The 14,342-nt window shown below is 32.3% G+C and overlaps 2 protein-coding genes and 1 long non-coding RNA gene across 3 annotated transcripts; all 3 read left to right on the top strand.

The window, feature by feature from the left end:
- The first annotated feature begins 737 nt into the window (after positions 1-737).
- Positions 738-1,781, top strand: LOC142225406 (uncharacterized). Its single transcript, XR_012719269.1, has 3 exons — positions 738-1,061; positions 1,124-1,228; positions 1,294-1,781. It is a non-coding gene; the product is annotated as an uncharacterized LOC142225406 (long non-coding RNA).
- Positions 1,782-2,216: 435 nt separating this feature from the next.
- Stam (signal transducing adaptor molecule) lies at positions 2,217-8,650 on the top strand. The gene is made up of 4 exons (XM_075298019.1): positions 2,217-2,441; positions 4,919-5,196; positions 5,249-5,539; positions 6,707-8,650. Exons 1-4 carry the CDS (start codon positions 2,396-2,398, stop codon positions 8,114-8,116), a joined length of 2,025 nt encoding a protein of 674 aa, XP_075154134.1. The 5' UTR covers positions 2,217-2,395; the 3' UTR covers positions 8,117-8,650.
- Positions 8,651-10,474: 1,824 nt separating this feature from the next.
- On the top strand, positions 10,475-12,796 carry Dnz1 (DNZDHHC/NEW1 zinc finger protein 11). The gene is made up of 3 exons (XM_075298018.1): positions 10,475-10,671; positions 10,740-11,180; positions 11,451-12,796. Exons 1-3 carry the CDS (start codon positions 10,556-10,558, stop codon positions 11,728-11,730), a joined length of 837 nt encoding a protein of 278 aa, XP_075154133.1. The 5' UTR covers positions 10,475-10,555; the 3' UTR covers positions 11,731-12,796.
- Positions 12,797-14,342: the final 1,546 nt, after the last annotated feature.

Genomic DNA, 14,342 nt, shown 5'->3' with positions numbered 1-14,342 from the left:
ACATCAAGCTCTTCTTGAAATGACATATTCATTTCACGTACATTTTGTGCTGCTGACGATGTTGCTGTTGAAAAGTCGAAATTTACTCGAGTATGAAAAAAGATAATACAGTCAGAAACTTACATGGACCTACGTAAAGATCATCCTCAAATGACATCTGATGAGGTGGCACATTTTGTGCTGCTGTTGCTGTAGAGAAATCAAAAATTACTCGAGTTATGGACATTTTTAAATGAAAACTATTAGACTTACAAGCAGCTATTGAAGGATTATACACGGTGTATCCCTCCATAAACTCCGTGGGAACACCAATTGGTATCCATTTATACCTGTGGAGTTTTCCCTGCGTAAAATGTTTCTTACATATTTTATAATAACTTGGAACCAGATATGGATTTAAGTCCACGACTCCACAAATCTCCACAAAATTGGGAAGCAAATTTAAAGAAAACAGTGGTAATTTTGAATTTGACTCGCATCGAAAATTGTTTGACAAATTATTGAGTAGCGATGCATTTCAATTTGAGAATAACACTTGAAATATTATTGCTAATGTGTTGAATTTCACTGTTGAGGGTAATGTCTGTTTTTTGTTGAGAACGCGATTTTCTCAACAATTTCTCAACTTGAATATTACCCTAATCCTTTAATAAAATGTTTGAAAAATTGTTGAAATTTAGCATTTTTCAAACGTTTGTGTTTATTGGGTATGCTTGAAACCTCCCAATAAACACAGGATGAGCGTTTTTCAAATGCAACAACTTTTCAATTTGAGGGTAAATATAATTTTCAACATAAATTCAACTTGACTTGAAATAGCTCACCTTCAATACATCTTCAAATTATTTGCGAACTACTTCCAATTTGCCAAAATGTTGACGAAATCTTTGAAAAGGTGTTGAAGATAATATGAGAAAACTTTGACAAAATACTACCCTAAAATGCAACGAAAAAACCATGTGGTTTTCAATACTTATTTGTGCAACGAAGTTCGTGGTCAATTGCAAGAAATAAAAAAATGGAAAATTTTAGACAAATAACCAAATAGTTTATAAAAATAGGTAAGTGAAAAAAAAATGAAATAAAACTTTAAGGAAGTCACTAAATGTATATCTCTTTGCAGAAAACAAAAATTATGGATTCTACCTTCTTGAAAACATTAAAAAGCTGACCGATGAAAAAATGGTGGACAATTAACTGGAACTGCTTCAAATAGTTTATAATATTGGTACGTCAATATGAAAATTTAAATCAACACTTTAGAGAAGAAACTAAATTTAAATCTCTTTGCAGAAAACTAAAATCTTTGGATACTACATTCTTGCAAACATTAAGAAGCTGACCAATGAAAAATGAGTGGCTTATCGACAAGAAAAAGTTTCCAGAAACATTACAAGTGCAACCAATTAAAATTGTTAAAAACAACAAATTGTTGAAATCAACAACTGCTGGATGATGCTATTATCAGTTTAAAATGGATATTTTGTGAATTCCTTCTCCTGGAAATCAATTCTAACACGCGGTCCAGTAGGTTCCTAATTTCAAATTGCCCGCATGTTAATAAATTTTAATGACACCAAAAGGAAGGAAATCGAATTATCAATGTAAAAGTGTTTACTAATAATGTTTAAGATATTTAAAGTTTTGTTGTTTGTTTTTGTTCTTATTTGTTGATATGTTTAATAAGATTATTATTTATCAATTGGTATTGTAGTGTACTATGTAGTGTATTATATATTTTATTTTGATGAAAATGAATAAATTATACAAAATTCATAGAATTTTGGCTTTGACTTTCAATTTGAAGTGGGGATATCATTCATACAAATTTAGGTTGAAAAGTATTTGCAACGATGTTAATTTTGAATTTGACTCGCATCGAAAATTGTTTGACAAATTATTGAGTAACGATGCATTTCATTTTGAGGATAACACTTGAGATATTATTGCTAATATGTTGAATTTCAGTGTTGAGGGTAATGTCTGTTTTTTGTTGAGAACGCGATTTTCTCAACAATTTCTTATCTTGAATCTTACCTTAATCCTTTGAAAAAATGTTTGAAAAATTGTTGAAATTTAGCATTTTTCAAACGTTTGTGTTTATTGGGCTCGCTTATTCGAGATTTCCAAATATGTTCGTCTGTCTTAGGTGCCTTTAATTTATCGAGTATAATTGTAATCGAATTACCAATCTCTACTGACAGTGCAAAAATTAATTACCAATCAAAACAACAAAGACAAAAGTTCATTGTATTCGATTGAAAAAGTCAATATATTTATTATTTCTGCATATATATTAATCTAATTGATATATTCGAATTTCGTGTTGAAATTGTATGGTCAGGCTCTAAAACAACAAAAAAGCTACATCGGAAGATTTGTTGTTAACAAAAAAATGGGTATATTTGGTCAGTCGTCATCTGGCTTTGATGCAGATGTGGGTAAGTTATATATAGTGTATATTAGTACTAATTCCCATCAGTCGACGAAATTTTACGCTGTTAATAAAAATGTTTGCACTTCTTCCACATTTAAGTGCTAAAATCGTAAATTTTCTTTTTAGTTTTGAAATTTAAAAGACTTCTGACGTAGTAATGCGCGTTAGGGGTGTGCATGTGAGTGTATATTACTCACGACGGGACATTTCTACTCACGTACGATACTTTTATGTCGCTCGAAAAAATGTTGAATTCTCGAGTGCACACTCACACACAGTAATGTCGTGACTCACGTAAAATCTCCGGTTTTACGAAAACTCTCCTCATTCGAGAAAATGACTGACTCACCCTTGAGTCATACATTGCATTTGAAATCTACTTCTTGACACAATAAGAGTTAAAAAGTTCCTCGACCGGAATAATAGGATAGGCGTTATTAAAGATTTGCTAATTGCTAATTTATGTCGTGAATTATGTTTAAAATCGTGAGCATGATTATCATGTTAACGTTGTTACTGTAATTGGAGTTGTAATCGTTATTCAATCCGTGAGCGCAATTATATTCGTAAGCGAGTTTTATTAGAATTTTTGCTCACGTACAGATTATTGTCCTGACTCACTCTAACGCAACACGTTTGTAGAGTTGATCACGCCTATATTGACTTACGCAAGTGATATCAGAAAACTCACGCTCACGTTTCACGTGCACACCTCTAATGTGCATCCCCAATCTATCTTGGCTTGGTTTATGTAAAAGAAACAATATTATGCCCTGCGCATATGGTACATTAAGATATTTCGTCATGAATGCTAATTGATTCTACACTCAAAGAAAATAGGAAAGAGCAACACTCTGTGTTTGCTGTTATATTTTTGCAGCTCATTTTAGTCGTGTTATTTTCAATACAATACAATACAAAAATACAAAATACAAAATTTTTTGCTTCTTCAATTCATTTAATATTTTATTAATCCAGGCCCTTTATGGACTATATATTAATAGAAATACAATTCACGAGACTTACATATAGATAACTTAAACATTCTTTCCCTAATAAAAACCATTATTTCAAATTGAAATATAGTTAAAATTGTCACCGACTCAAAGTTTTTATTTTTTGAAGCGTATCGCCAATGAGCGTTCAAGAATTGCTCGATAAAAATGCCAAAAAAAAAAACCTATGTACTTGTTGTAATAGCCTTTCTAACTATTAACAATTTGATACCGGATTGCGCCGTCCCTCAAACAATCAGACATGAGCTTTATAATGAGATAGTCTATTACTTTATAAAATATGATATCTAACTGAAGGTGATCACCGAAGGTGATTACTTTCAGTTAGCTTGAAGACTTTGACATATAGTCGTTAGTCTACATGTGGATTTAATTTTACGTTGTACGTATGTAATATAAAGTACTATTTAATAATTGAATTCAAATATTAATCCTAGTCTGTACTTCAATGCAATTTTTGTGAACTTTGCCAGACATGCCCATTCTACAATCTTTCCATCTAGCAAATTTTTTATCTCCTTGCCTGATAAAATCTCTTTTTTAAAAAAGGGGTTTATTATTTCCTTCAAAATTGGACATCAGCCTATAAAGTGCTGAACATTTTCTTTCTCATGTGTGTTGCACAGTGAAGACATATCTGAGCCATAGTTATTGAACCTGATGCCATTTAAAATTGTTGTTTCTGTTATGATTTGCATTATTAATCGTATGTCCTCGACTGTATTTATTGTGCTCAAATAATTTGTTCCCTGGGGCCCATTGTTTAGTATACCGATCGTCTTAGAATTAAATGCTGAGTCGATTTCGCGATGTCCGTCTGTCTGTCTTTTTACGTAATTTTGTGTGCAAAGTACAGCTCGCAATTTAAGTCCGATCGTCCTCAAATTTGGCACAGAGTATTACTTTGGCTCAAAGGAAAAAAATCGGTTTAGATTTAGGTACTCATATCCTACACACTGTAATGCCAGACTTTCCACAGAACGGTCGAGTTTTAAATAAAGCTCCGACTTGTGGAAATATCGCTCGACTTGGCCGAATAATATATCACAACAACAAATGACCACATATCTTGCGAGATCTAACCGATATTCTTGTTAACTCGCCAGTACTAAGTAGCTAAAATTATAAATATTACTAAAATTGTCCTATATCTCGAATACATATGTATCGCCCGATAAATCATAAAAGTTCTTTTGTCCAATGCATTATTTTCCCATATTTTTTAGTAACATTGTGTTTCATCACAGGGCGTTAGCCGATTTAAATTTTAATTCTAGAGATTTTATAGAAATACAAAAAATTTTGTCCAAATCGGTTAAGATATAAATACTTGTATATGGGAATACATACAAACCTTCATAATAACCCCCAACATTTTTGAAAGAGTTGGGTTGTTGGTCTACATAGTGGTATAATATAGTCGGTCCCGCCCTACTTTATACATTACTTACTTGTTTGTTTACAGAAAAAGCAACTAGCGAATCTAATACCATTGAAAACTGGTCATTGATTATGGACGTTTGCGATAAAACATCGTCGAACAGTCGCGTTGCAAAAGATTGTTTGAAAGCAATTATGAAGCGTATGGGTCACAATGATCCTCACGTGGTTATGCAGGCTATTACACTGTTGGATGCCTGTGTGAACAATTGCGGTAAAGCTTTTCATTTGGAAGTTGCGTCTCGTGAATTCCAAAATGAGTTTGTTCGACTATTGGGGAAGGCACAGCCGAAAGTATCGTCGGTAAGTTTTATTTAATTATTCGTAACAGAAAATAAAACATATTTTTTTAAAGCGAATGTGCCAGATTCTGAAGGGATGGGCTGAAGGAGAATTCAAAAATGACCCCGAACTGAACTTAATACCATCTCTATATGCCAAGTTGCGACAAGAGAATTATTACGACTTCAATACTAACAATAAGCCTTCAAAATCAGGTGCAAAGATCGCAGTTACAAAGGATTCGGCACCTAATACTCAGCAAGAGGAAGACGAGTTAGCCAAAGCAATTGAACTGTCCTTAAAAGAAGTTAAGAATAGTCCTAAACATGCAAATTCGGCAATAAATAGCAGTGCTACTCACTACGTAAGTACAAATAATATACTTGAGTTTATATTATATCTATAATGGATATAATATATACTATAATTGAAAATTGTTCTGTTCAAAAGAAAATTATGTTTGTCCGACGCTCCACAAAAGGAGAAGAGGCCATAGGCGTTAAGAATATAATCTTTCTGAGGAAGATATTCATCTTAAATATAAGCATACAAAGTAAAACGTAAATCCAGTTTTGCTAGAGTTTGGTTTTATCATGAGGGCACGATAAGATACTATATATATATCCTTTAATATAGATAAGTGAAAAATATTAATGCAAGCATTGGGAAATATTTGTGTAATAAATTCTATACAAGAGCAGATACTCCTATGGATAAAAATATTCAATTCAAACTTTTCGTCGTATCCAGAATCAAGGATACGTGATTTGATATCTGGCTATACTCAAAACTCAAGGGCCCACTACGTAAGTACAAATAATATACTTGAGTTTATATTATATCTATAATGGATATAATATATACTATAATTGAAAATTGTTCTGTTCAAAAGAAAATTATGTTTGTCCGACGCTCCACAAAAGGAGAAGAGGCCATAGGCGTTAAGAATATAATCTTTCTGAGGAAGATATTCATCTTAAATATAAGCATACAAAGTAAAACGTAAATCCAGTTTTGCTAGAGTTTGGTTTTATCATGAGGGCACGATAAGATACTATATATATATCCTTTAATATAGATAAGTGAAAAATATTAATGCAAGCATTGGGAAATATTTGTGTAATAAATTCTATACAAGAGCAGATACTCCTATGGATAAAAATATTCAATTCAAACTTTTCGTCGTATCCAGAATCAAGGATACGTGATTTGATATCTGGCTATACTCAAAACTCAAGGGCCCACCCCGGGAAATGCGTTTAGAGTACATTGAGAGGATAAAAAATTGGCACTGAGGACTATAATAGAAATGGGGTATTTGACATGATTCGAGGATTAAAAAAAAGGTTGTTATAAGTGTATTTTATCGGCAGGGGATTAGATTCAAGAGGATGAAATAGGTTTTTCATTTTACACTTTACTTTAGATCCCTAGCGCTTAATGTGAGTGTATGTATATTTTCACTCTGAATGCATAATGAATGGCTACAATGAAATTAAAAATTAATCTTTTGCGTTCTTCGTTTTTCTAGTCGTCGCTTTACCCTGCAGTTTCGAGTGCTAGTACAGCAGGCTCAAATATTCAAATGGAAGCACGTAAAGTTAGAGCATTATATGATTTCGAAGCAGCCGAGGAAAACGAGTTGACTTTTGCGGCTGGTGATATCATCCATGTACTTGACGACTCTGATCCTAATTGGTGGAAAGGCTTTAACCAACGTGGCGAAGGTTTATTTCCCTCGAATTTCGTCTCAGCAGACTTATCCGTAGATCCCGAACGACTGGAAATTAATCAGCAGCATAAAATGAAAAAAAGTGCACAGTTTGAAGAAGACACCAAAGAACTGCAGCACAAGACTGAGGCAGCTGCTGCTGCCGCAGCATCTCAAAAAATAGAAGTTGATGAGAAAAAAATAGACCGTTTATTGCATCTGATCAATGAAGCTAATCCAGAGGATCCATCCCAGGATACAGAAGAAATGCTACGTTTGGAGCAAGAAGTTCATCAAATGGGCCCTTTGATTGATGCAGAATTGGAAAGAGTTGATCGGAAACATGCACAACTATCCCAACTCTCTAGTGATCTTGTTGACGCTATAAACCTTTATCACTCTTTAATGAGGGATGACAGAAATTCGTTAGGCTCGTCATACAACTCAATCATTCCTGGAATGCAAGGATTATCAAGCTACTATAATATACAACAACAACCTAGTCACATGGTATACGGGACGAATACTGGTTTTCAAGGCAATTTCGGGCCTCAGTTGCAAAGCAACATAAATGCTTTGCCTTATCCCCCTACATCTGGTAATTATCAGGCAATGAACATGTCGATGCAATACCAAAATAGCCAATCAAACACGCAAACTCCTTCACATCAAGCTATATCTACACAATCAAATACCCAACTTATTCATCCACAAGCAATGCCTGTACCACCGAGTCATTCTCAACAACCCATTTATTTGCCGTCCAATGGACAACCGCAAGCGGCAGTAAATGTTGCTTCATCTGGAGATTCTCAGCATCATCCATCATACCAAATATTATCCCAGTATGTTCCACCACAATCCCCTTCAATTGCTTCAAATGCAGTGCCACCAAACCAGGGTCCACCACCTACACAATCCACTTCACATGCCCAACACTCCCGTTACATGTCCCCACAACACCAACTCCAGCAATCACCGCAGTCTTATGTGAATGGATCTTCCACACACCTTTTGCATAACTCGCATATATATAACAATATTCTACCGAATGGTCAATCCAATTTTGTAGGATCACCAAATTTACCCACTTCTATACCTTCTAACAATTCTCTCGATCAATTCGGTCAACTTCAACAACAAATGTCAAATATGCCTGTGTCGGCTGTCACCCAGCCATCTTACCAGTCAAATGTCCAACAGAACATTCCAATCTATCAACAACGGTAAAATAACGATATATGAAGTCATGGAGTGCAGCAAATATTACGAAAAAATTATTCGATGAATTAAATGTGTACGTAGTCAATAGAACATTAATCTTTTCTTCTCATCGAACACAGTTTGCAGACGAATTGAATGATGTGCTTTAATACTGTATTTCGTAAAAAAAAGTCTTCATAAAATTCTGTTTTAATGCACTGTTCCACATATATTACTCTTACATATATAATCAATGAAATTAAATTTGCATACTAAAATCAAAGGGCTATAAAGGGTTCTTTTTAATGCCTTCTGTAACTTTTTATAAATTTACACTATTGTGTTAAACAGATGATGATTTGTTTTTCCTTTCCAGATTCATATTGTTATAACTTTTTGATCTTTAAGTTTTTGTGAATTTTCAAAGGTTAATAAATCTGGACGCAGTTAATCTTTGCGATCTATCAAGTATCTATAATATTAAAACAAAAACTATGTATCTTAAATATCCAAATGTCATAATATGATAAACCATTAATAAATATAAATTCCCAAATTGGACATGTATAATTGTATCTATTAAAGCTAACCAAACTATGAATTAATTTAACGCCAGATATGTTTATTATTATTGTTTAAGATTTAATTCAAGGTTTAAAGCACTCAGACTTATGTAACACTAGTGTGGAGTTTTGGAAACTTCAAGGGGATGGTGTTAATTATATTTTCTTAAAAAACGCTATCTAGGTTTTTACCGTTCCCAATTTCGGGGTATATTCTTCTATCGGAAACGCTGTTAAAAACCAATTCGAGTATATTGCCACATAAACTAACTACATTGTTGCTTTAAAAGCAACAATCGGGTGGCAGCCCGATGTATCAGGCTCACTTAGACTATTCAGTCCATTGTGATACCACATTGGTGAACTTCTCTCTTATCACTGAGTGCTGCCCGATTCCATATTAAGCTCAATGACAAGGGACCTCCTTTTTATAGCCGAGTCCGAATGGCGTTCCAAATTGCACTGAAACTTAGAGAAGCTTTGAAACCCTCAGAAATGTCACCAGCATTACTGAGGTGGGATAATCCACTGTTGACAAACTTTTTGGTGTTCGGTCAAAGCAGGAATCGAACCCACGACCTTGTGTATGCAAGGCAGGCATGCTAACCATTGCACCACGGTGGCTCCCACTCGTTTTTTTATATTTTAAAGTGTTTTATTTTTTATAGGTTAAAAAAACTTAATAAAATGGTACAAATTATTCAAATTTTGCCGGAAAAAAGCTAAATCCATTCTAGAAAAATCGATCATTTCTTGCCTTCCTACTCTTATGGGGATGTTTCCAGTGACAATAACTATACATACTTAATTCTTACTTGTGCTGAATATAATTTCTTGATCATGACAAACAAAATACAATTATGGTCAAGTGTGTTACGCTTGACTTCCTCATAATATTCTTGAGACACTCGAGGAGGTCAACTGTCAACGGTATCTACAACCATCATTAAACACAAAGTAATATAAATGATGTATAAATACAACTTAAGAAATTAAGGGTATATTTTATTGGCATCATGTCAATTAATATGTTGCAATTTTTTCTGAAATGCGATTTTGTAATTACTTTTGAGTTTCATTATTTTTGGCTACCATTGACGATTCCCACAATCACTGTAGAGGTTATTCTATTAAAAAAAAGAACAATTGAAGAAAAAATTTAGTTTTCAATTTAAAAAAATGATTCCAATGCAATAAGAATAAAAAAAGACATTTTACTAAGGTGGGGTCTCTGTTGGATTCGAACCCGGACTTCAAGATGTGATTTTGATTATTGATATTAACAAAAGGAATCACTTTTGCTGTATACAGGTATTTTTAAACCTCCGGTAATATTGCAAGTAGTAAGTTTTTGATTGCCTTAATACTGTAGGAATCGCCAGAGCCGCCAACTTATCAAAAATATTGTTTTGAATCGGAAACATTTATTAATAATTGTATTTTTTTGTCAAAATGTTTAACTTTCCACCCAAAATCTATCATTATCAAATTGCTATAATAAGTTTGCAAAAAAAATAGCTTAGAAAATTTGAATGAAATGTAAATGTGTTTGTAAGATTGGTTGTACAACAAATCTCATTACCATTCGGATCACTTCAAATTGATTTTATAATGGATAATTATCTACCGTCGGAAATTTTTTGCTTCCGGAAGCAAAAAATTAGTTTCAGCTACTGCCGACGAAAATTGGTCGGCTTCATTTTCTGGGCGCTACTTAACGGCTTCATTCTCTTGCAAATTATGAGGTAATTGAACGCAACTGTTGTACAATTTATTGCATGATGTGGCAGCTTTTAATAATGCTTTTATTTTTAATTGGTAACTCTGCTCTCATTTGTCACATCAAGAAGTTGTATAGAAAAATAAGAAAATTAATCAGACGTTTCAGAGTAAATACTTTAAAATGAGATTCGTGAAAGATCCTTGTGGAGTAGTTTGTCTCATCATCACTTACTTGATGGTTATATACGCAGACTATGTTGTTATGCGGTGGATAATATTGCAAACTATGCAATCCAGGTACCATTGTTTACACCTATATAGTTACCAATATTTATTGTTTCTTACGTTTATTTTCATGGTAACAGCATTTGGGCTCCAATACACGTAATCCTATTCAATACTGTTGTATTCCTGCTAGCACTATCGCACTTAAAAGCAGTTTTTTCGGATCCCGGAACAGTACCACTTCCTGCTAACCGCCTAGATTTTTCTGATTTACATACAGTCGGAAAAAACAATGGGAACAGTAATAATGAGTGGAATTGGACTGTTTGTACTAGATGCGAGACCTATAGGCCTCCTCGTGCACATCATTGCCGTATATGTAAACGTTGTATAAGAAGAATGGATCATCATTGTCCTTGGATAAATAATTGCGTTGGAGAAAGAAATCAGAAATTTTTTCTACAGTTTTTGGTATACGTTGGAGTGTTAGCACTATATTCAGTGTTCATGGTAGTGGTTTCTTGGGTTTATCCCTGTGAGGAATGCGAGTCAGATGATACATTGGAATCGCAAACAAGACTGTAAGTTAATAACCAAAAAACAAGAGAATACCAAATGGGCCCGACGCCATACCAAATATCAAATCAGGTGCACTGGGAGCATGTTAAGCAATTGATAGCAAATCATTTTACCTGATATTTGGGCAATTTGTATACGTTAATTTTTCTTAATTATATTAGTTACTGGAACATGGCGTGGTCAAATTCTCAATCAGAGGTTTAGTCTAAAACCAATATTACTACTTTATATATTATTACAATAGTATAACAATATATTCAAATATATTTCAGATTACACAGTGTCATTCTACTTTTGGAATCAGCTCTTTTTGGTTTATTCGTGTTAGCAATAATGGTTGACCAAATGCATGCAATCTTACACGATGAAACGGCCGTGGAACAAGCTCAACAAAAAGGTTCACATCGACCAAATCGGCGCAAGCTCTATCTTCTTGCAGATGTTTTCGGTAAGGGCCATCCAGCATGTTGGCTATGTCCTTGTTCCAGTTTTACTTCCTCCTCATCAACATTGCGGTATTATGACACTCCATTACTTAGTCATGACGTATAAGGAAATATGATCTCAAGTAAAATAGGCTATTGTATTTTCTACACACTCATATATATATATATATTTATATGTCTGTGTGTGTAGCGAAAAATGTACCCTGAGAAAGGGAGAAGTGATATATGATAAAGAAGTAATTCTTAAAAGAAAAATATTTCTTATTCTTTTAATACTAAACTTAAAATATGGGACATTTTATGCTAGGAGTTGTCCAATTTATGCAAGGAGTTGTCCAATATTTAAATGAAACAATTTGTGTTGTGCGCCGACTGTTTCCACTGTTTACAGTTTAAAAGTACCTTTTTGTATCAAGAGTCCATAGATTTATGTTAAGTTGTATTTATTTGTATTTAATAAATCATTTTAGTCTTTATAGTATTTTCACATCAAATAAAACTTTGTACTATTTTAAAAGCAATTCCTTTTCAAATGAATTAATTAGTTAATATATACTCAAATTTATTACAATTCGAATTAGAATATAAATATTTATTCGATGTTTAAAATATGCTCCAAACACTAACAAACTAGACTGTTCTCTGCTAGCGCTAGCCTTTACCAAGTACCATCAACACAAAAACTATTTTTAGCAATTTATTATTTATTTTCATTTGTCGAGGGGATACTCGATATCCTTATCATACAAATATGTACGTATATTTATATATAAAAAGTGAACTTTTGGTTTTAATTTGCTGAGAGAAGTACTTCAACTATATTTTTTTCTATAACTATACAAAGTATACAAGAATGTTTTTATGCATCTTCATGAAAACAAGATTAGTATGAAATTACAACAAGTTATAGATTTATTTATTCTGGAAATGTGTAAATTAATCAATAAGTGTCTTTAATTCACCGGGGACATATTTTATATTCCTATCAGAAAGTAGTATGTACATATATGATATAATAAATGTAGACACATACACTTGCATACAAGGGGTGATTTATGTGGGTTAGGAATTTAAGTTATATGTAATGCGTGTGAATGAAACCAAAGCAATGTCTAATATACTAAACTATTTTTAATGAATATTTCGAATTACAAATTTCACAAAGATTGGAAGCGTGTTTTGTCATTTTCAATTATTGAACATGGATATCATTATTACGGCATTTATGGAGAAGTTTAACAAAAATCCAAAACTACGGCCTCATGATACGCTTTGGACCTACATTTTTCACAAAGATTGGAAGCGTGTTTTGTCATTTTCAATTATTGAACATGGATAGCATTATTACGGCTAAGTTTCGGTAATAGCTACTTTTCAAATCATTTATGGAGAAGTTTTACAAAAATCCAAAACTACGGCCTCATGATACGCTTTGGATCTACGTTTTTATTTCGCTTTGTTCATTGTATGTAAGGGTTTACCTCACACATTCGTTCAAACGTTCACCTTAATCCTAATGTATGTACGTACAAAAGACTATGAAGTTTCATAAGGCTGACACTTGCATCTCTAAAAAACAAGATTAATTTTAATATTAATCTTCACGAAGATCGGAAGCGTGTGTTTTGTTTCAATTAATTTTTAAATTCAACATTTTAATATGTTCAATCATTGACTTAGTTAACTTAATTTGTCTATCTTGATTAGAATGTTAATTGTATCAATTAATCTATTAATTAAAAAATTTTAACTTCAACTTTTTAATTGGAAATATTTTGGTAATTTTTTTTTCCTGTGTAGTATTGATGTATTAATTTCTTCAAATAAATCCAACACAGTCCCACAATTTTTGTAATATCTAACAATTCGAAAAATAAAACAAAAATAAAATAATAAACTAATAAGATAGTATGTTTTTTTAATTAAAGTATTTATAAATTTACGATAACTTACACGTACTACACACAAAAATTTTTTTCCTCATTCAATCACGAAATTAATTGATCCAATTAATTTTTTAATTGAAATGTCTTCAATCACACACAATTTTTTTAATTAAATCACGAAAGTAAGTTATTATATTACTGTTTGAAATAAATGAAATGAAATTAATAGATGCAATTACTTAATGGAAATGTCTTCAATCACGAAAATGATAGTATCAATCACAGTTTTAATTGGACATTAAAGAAATATTTGATTAAAAAATTAAATGATTTCATTAGCAAATTTCAACTAATTTTTTAATTGATTCAAATACAAATTTAATTGATGTTGATTGCAAAACTCTATTAATTTTTTAATTAAAAACGTAACTATTATCAATTGTTTGAAATAAATTTTTAGTTTCCATCAACTTTTACACCACTTTTTTAATTGACTTTTCTGACATAGCAAAAGTTAGCTGCCATTTATTAAGCTCGATTACACTAAAACATGTTTAGTTTGGCTGAAACTAACAAAAAACTACGACCATTGTAACATAAAAATATATATATTCTTGTAATTCTGTTTATTTGCAATCTATTTTCTACAAAACATTAAGCAAATTTTTGTTACATATCATAAACTGAATTGTTTAGGCTCCATTGAAACTAACAATATATACTTTTAAATATCTAATATTTACATGAAACTGATAGTTAAGCCTTACTTAAATAAAAGGGAGATCAAGAACATGTCGCCTTTTCAGTCTTTTACTTCATCTGTATCATCTAA

The sequence above is a fragment of the Haematobia irritans genome, chromosome 2 (genome assembly GCF_050003625.1).
Source record: "Haematobia irritans isolate KBUSLIRL chromosome 2, ASM5000362v1, whole genome shotgun sequence".
Taxonomy (NCBI): Eukaryota; Metazoa; Arthropoda; class Insecta; order Diptera; family Muscidae; genus Haematobia; species Haematobia irritans.
This window is presented reverse-complemented; position numbering and strand designations above follow the sequence as displayed.

Bases quoted from the DNA above. Each gene is read 5' to 3' on its own strand.
- Stam (XM_075298019.1), top strand. From the start codon at position 2,396: ATGGGTATATTTGGTCAGTCGTCATCTGGCTTTGATGCAGATGTGG. The intron at 2,442-4,918 runs GTAAGTTATATA...GTTTGTTTACAG, and splicing joins TGGCTTTGATGCAGATGTGG to AAAAAGCAACTAGCGAATCT. The intron at 5,540-6,706 runs GTAAGTACAAAT...TCGTTTTTCTAG, and splicing joins ATAGCAGTGCTACTCACTAC to TCGTCGCTTTACCCTGCAGT.
- Dnz1 (XM_075298018.1), top strand. From the start codon at position 10,556: ATGAGATTCGTGAAAGATCCTTGTGGAGTAGTTTGTCTCATCATCACT. The intron at 10,672-10,739 runs GTACCATTGTTT...TCATGGTAACAG, and splicing joins TTGCAAACTATGCAATCCAG to CATTTGGGCTCCAATACACG. The intron at 11,181-11,450 runs GTAAGTTAATAA...AATATATTTCAG, and splicing joins TTGGAATCGCAAACAAGACT to ATTACACAGTGTCATTCTAC.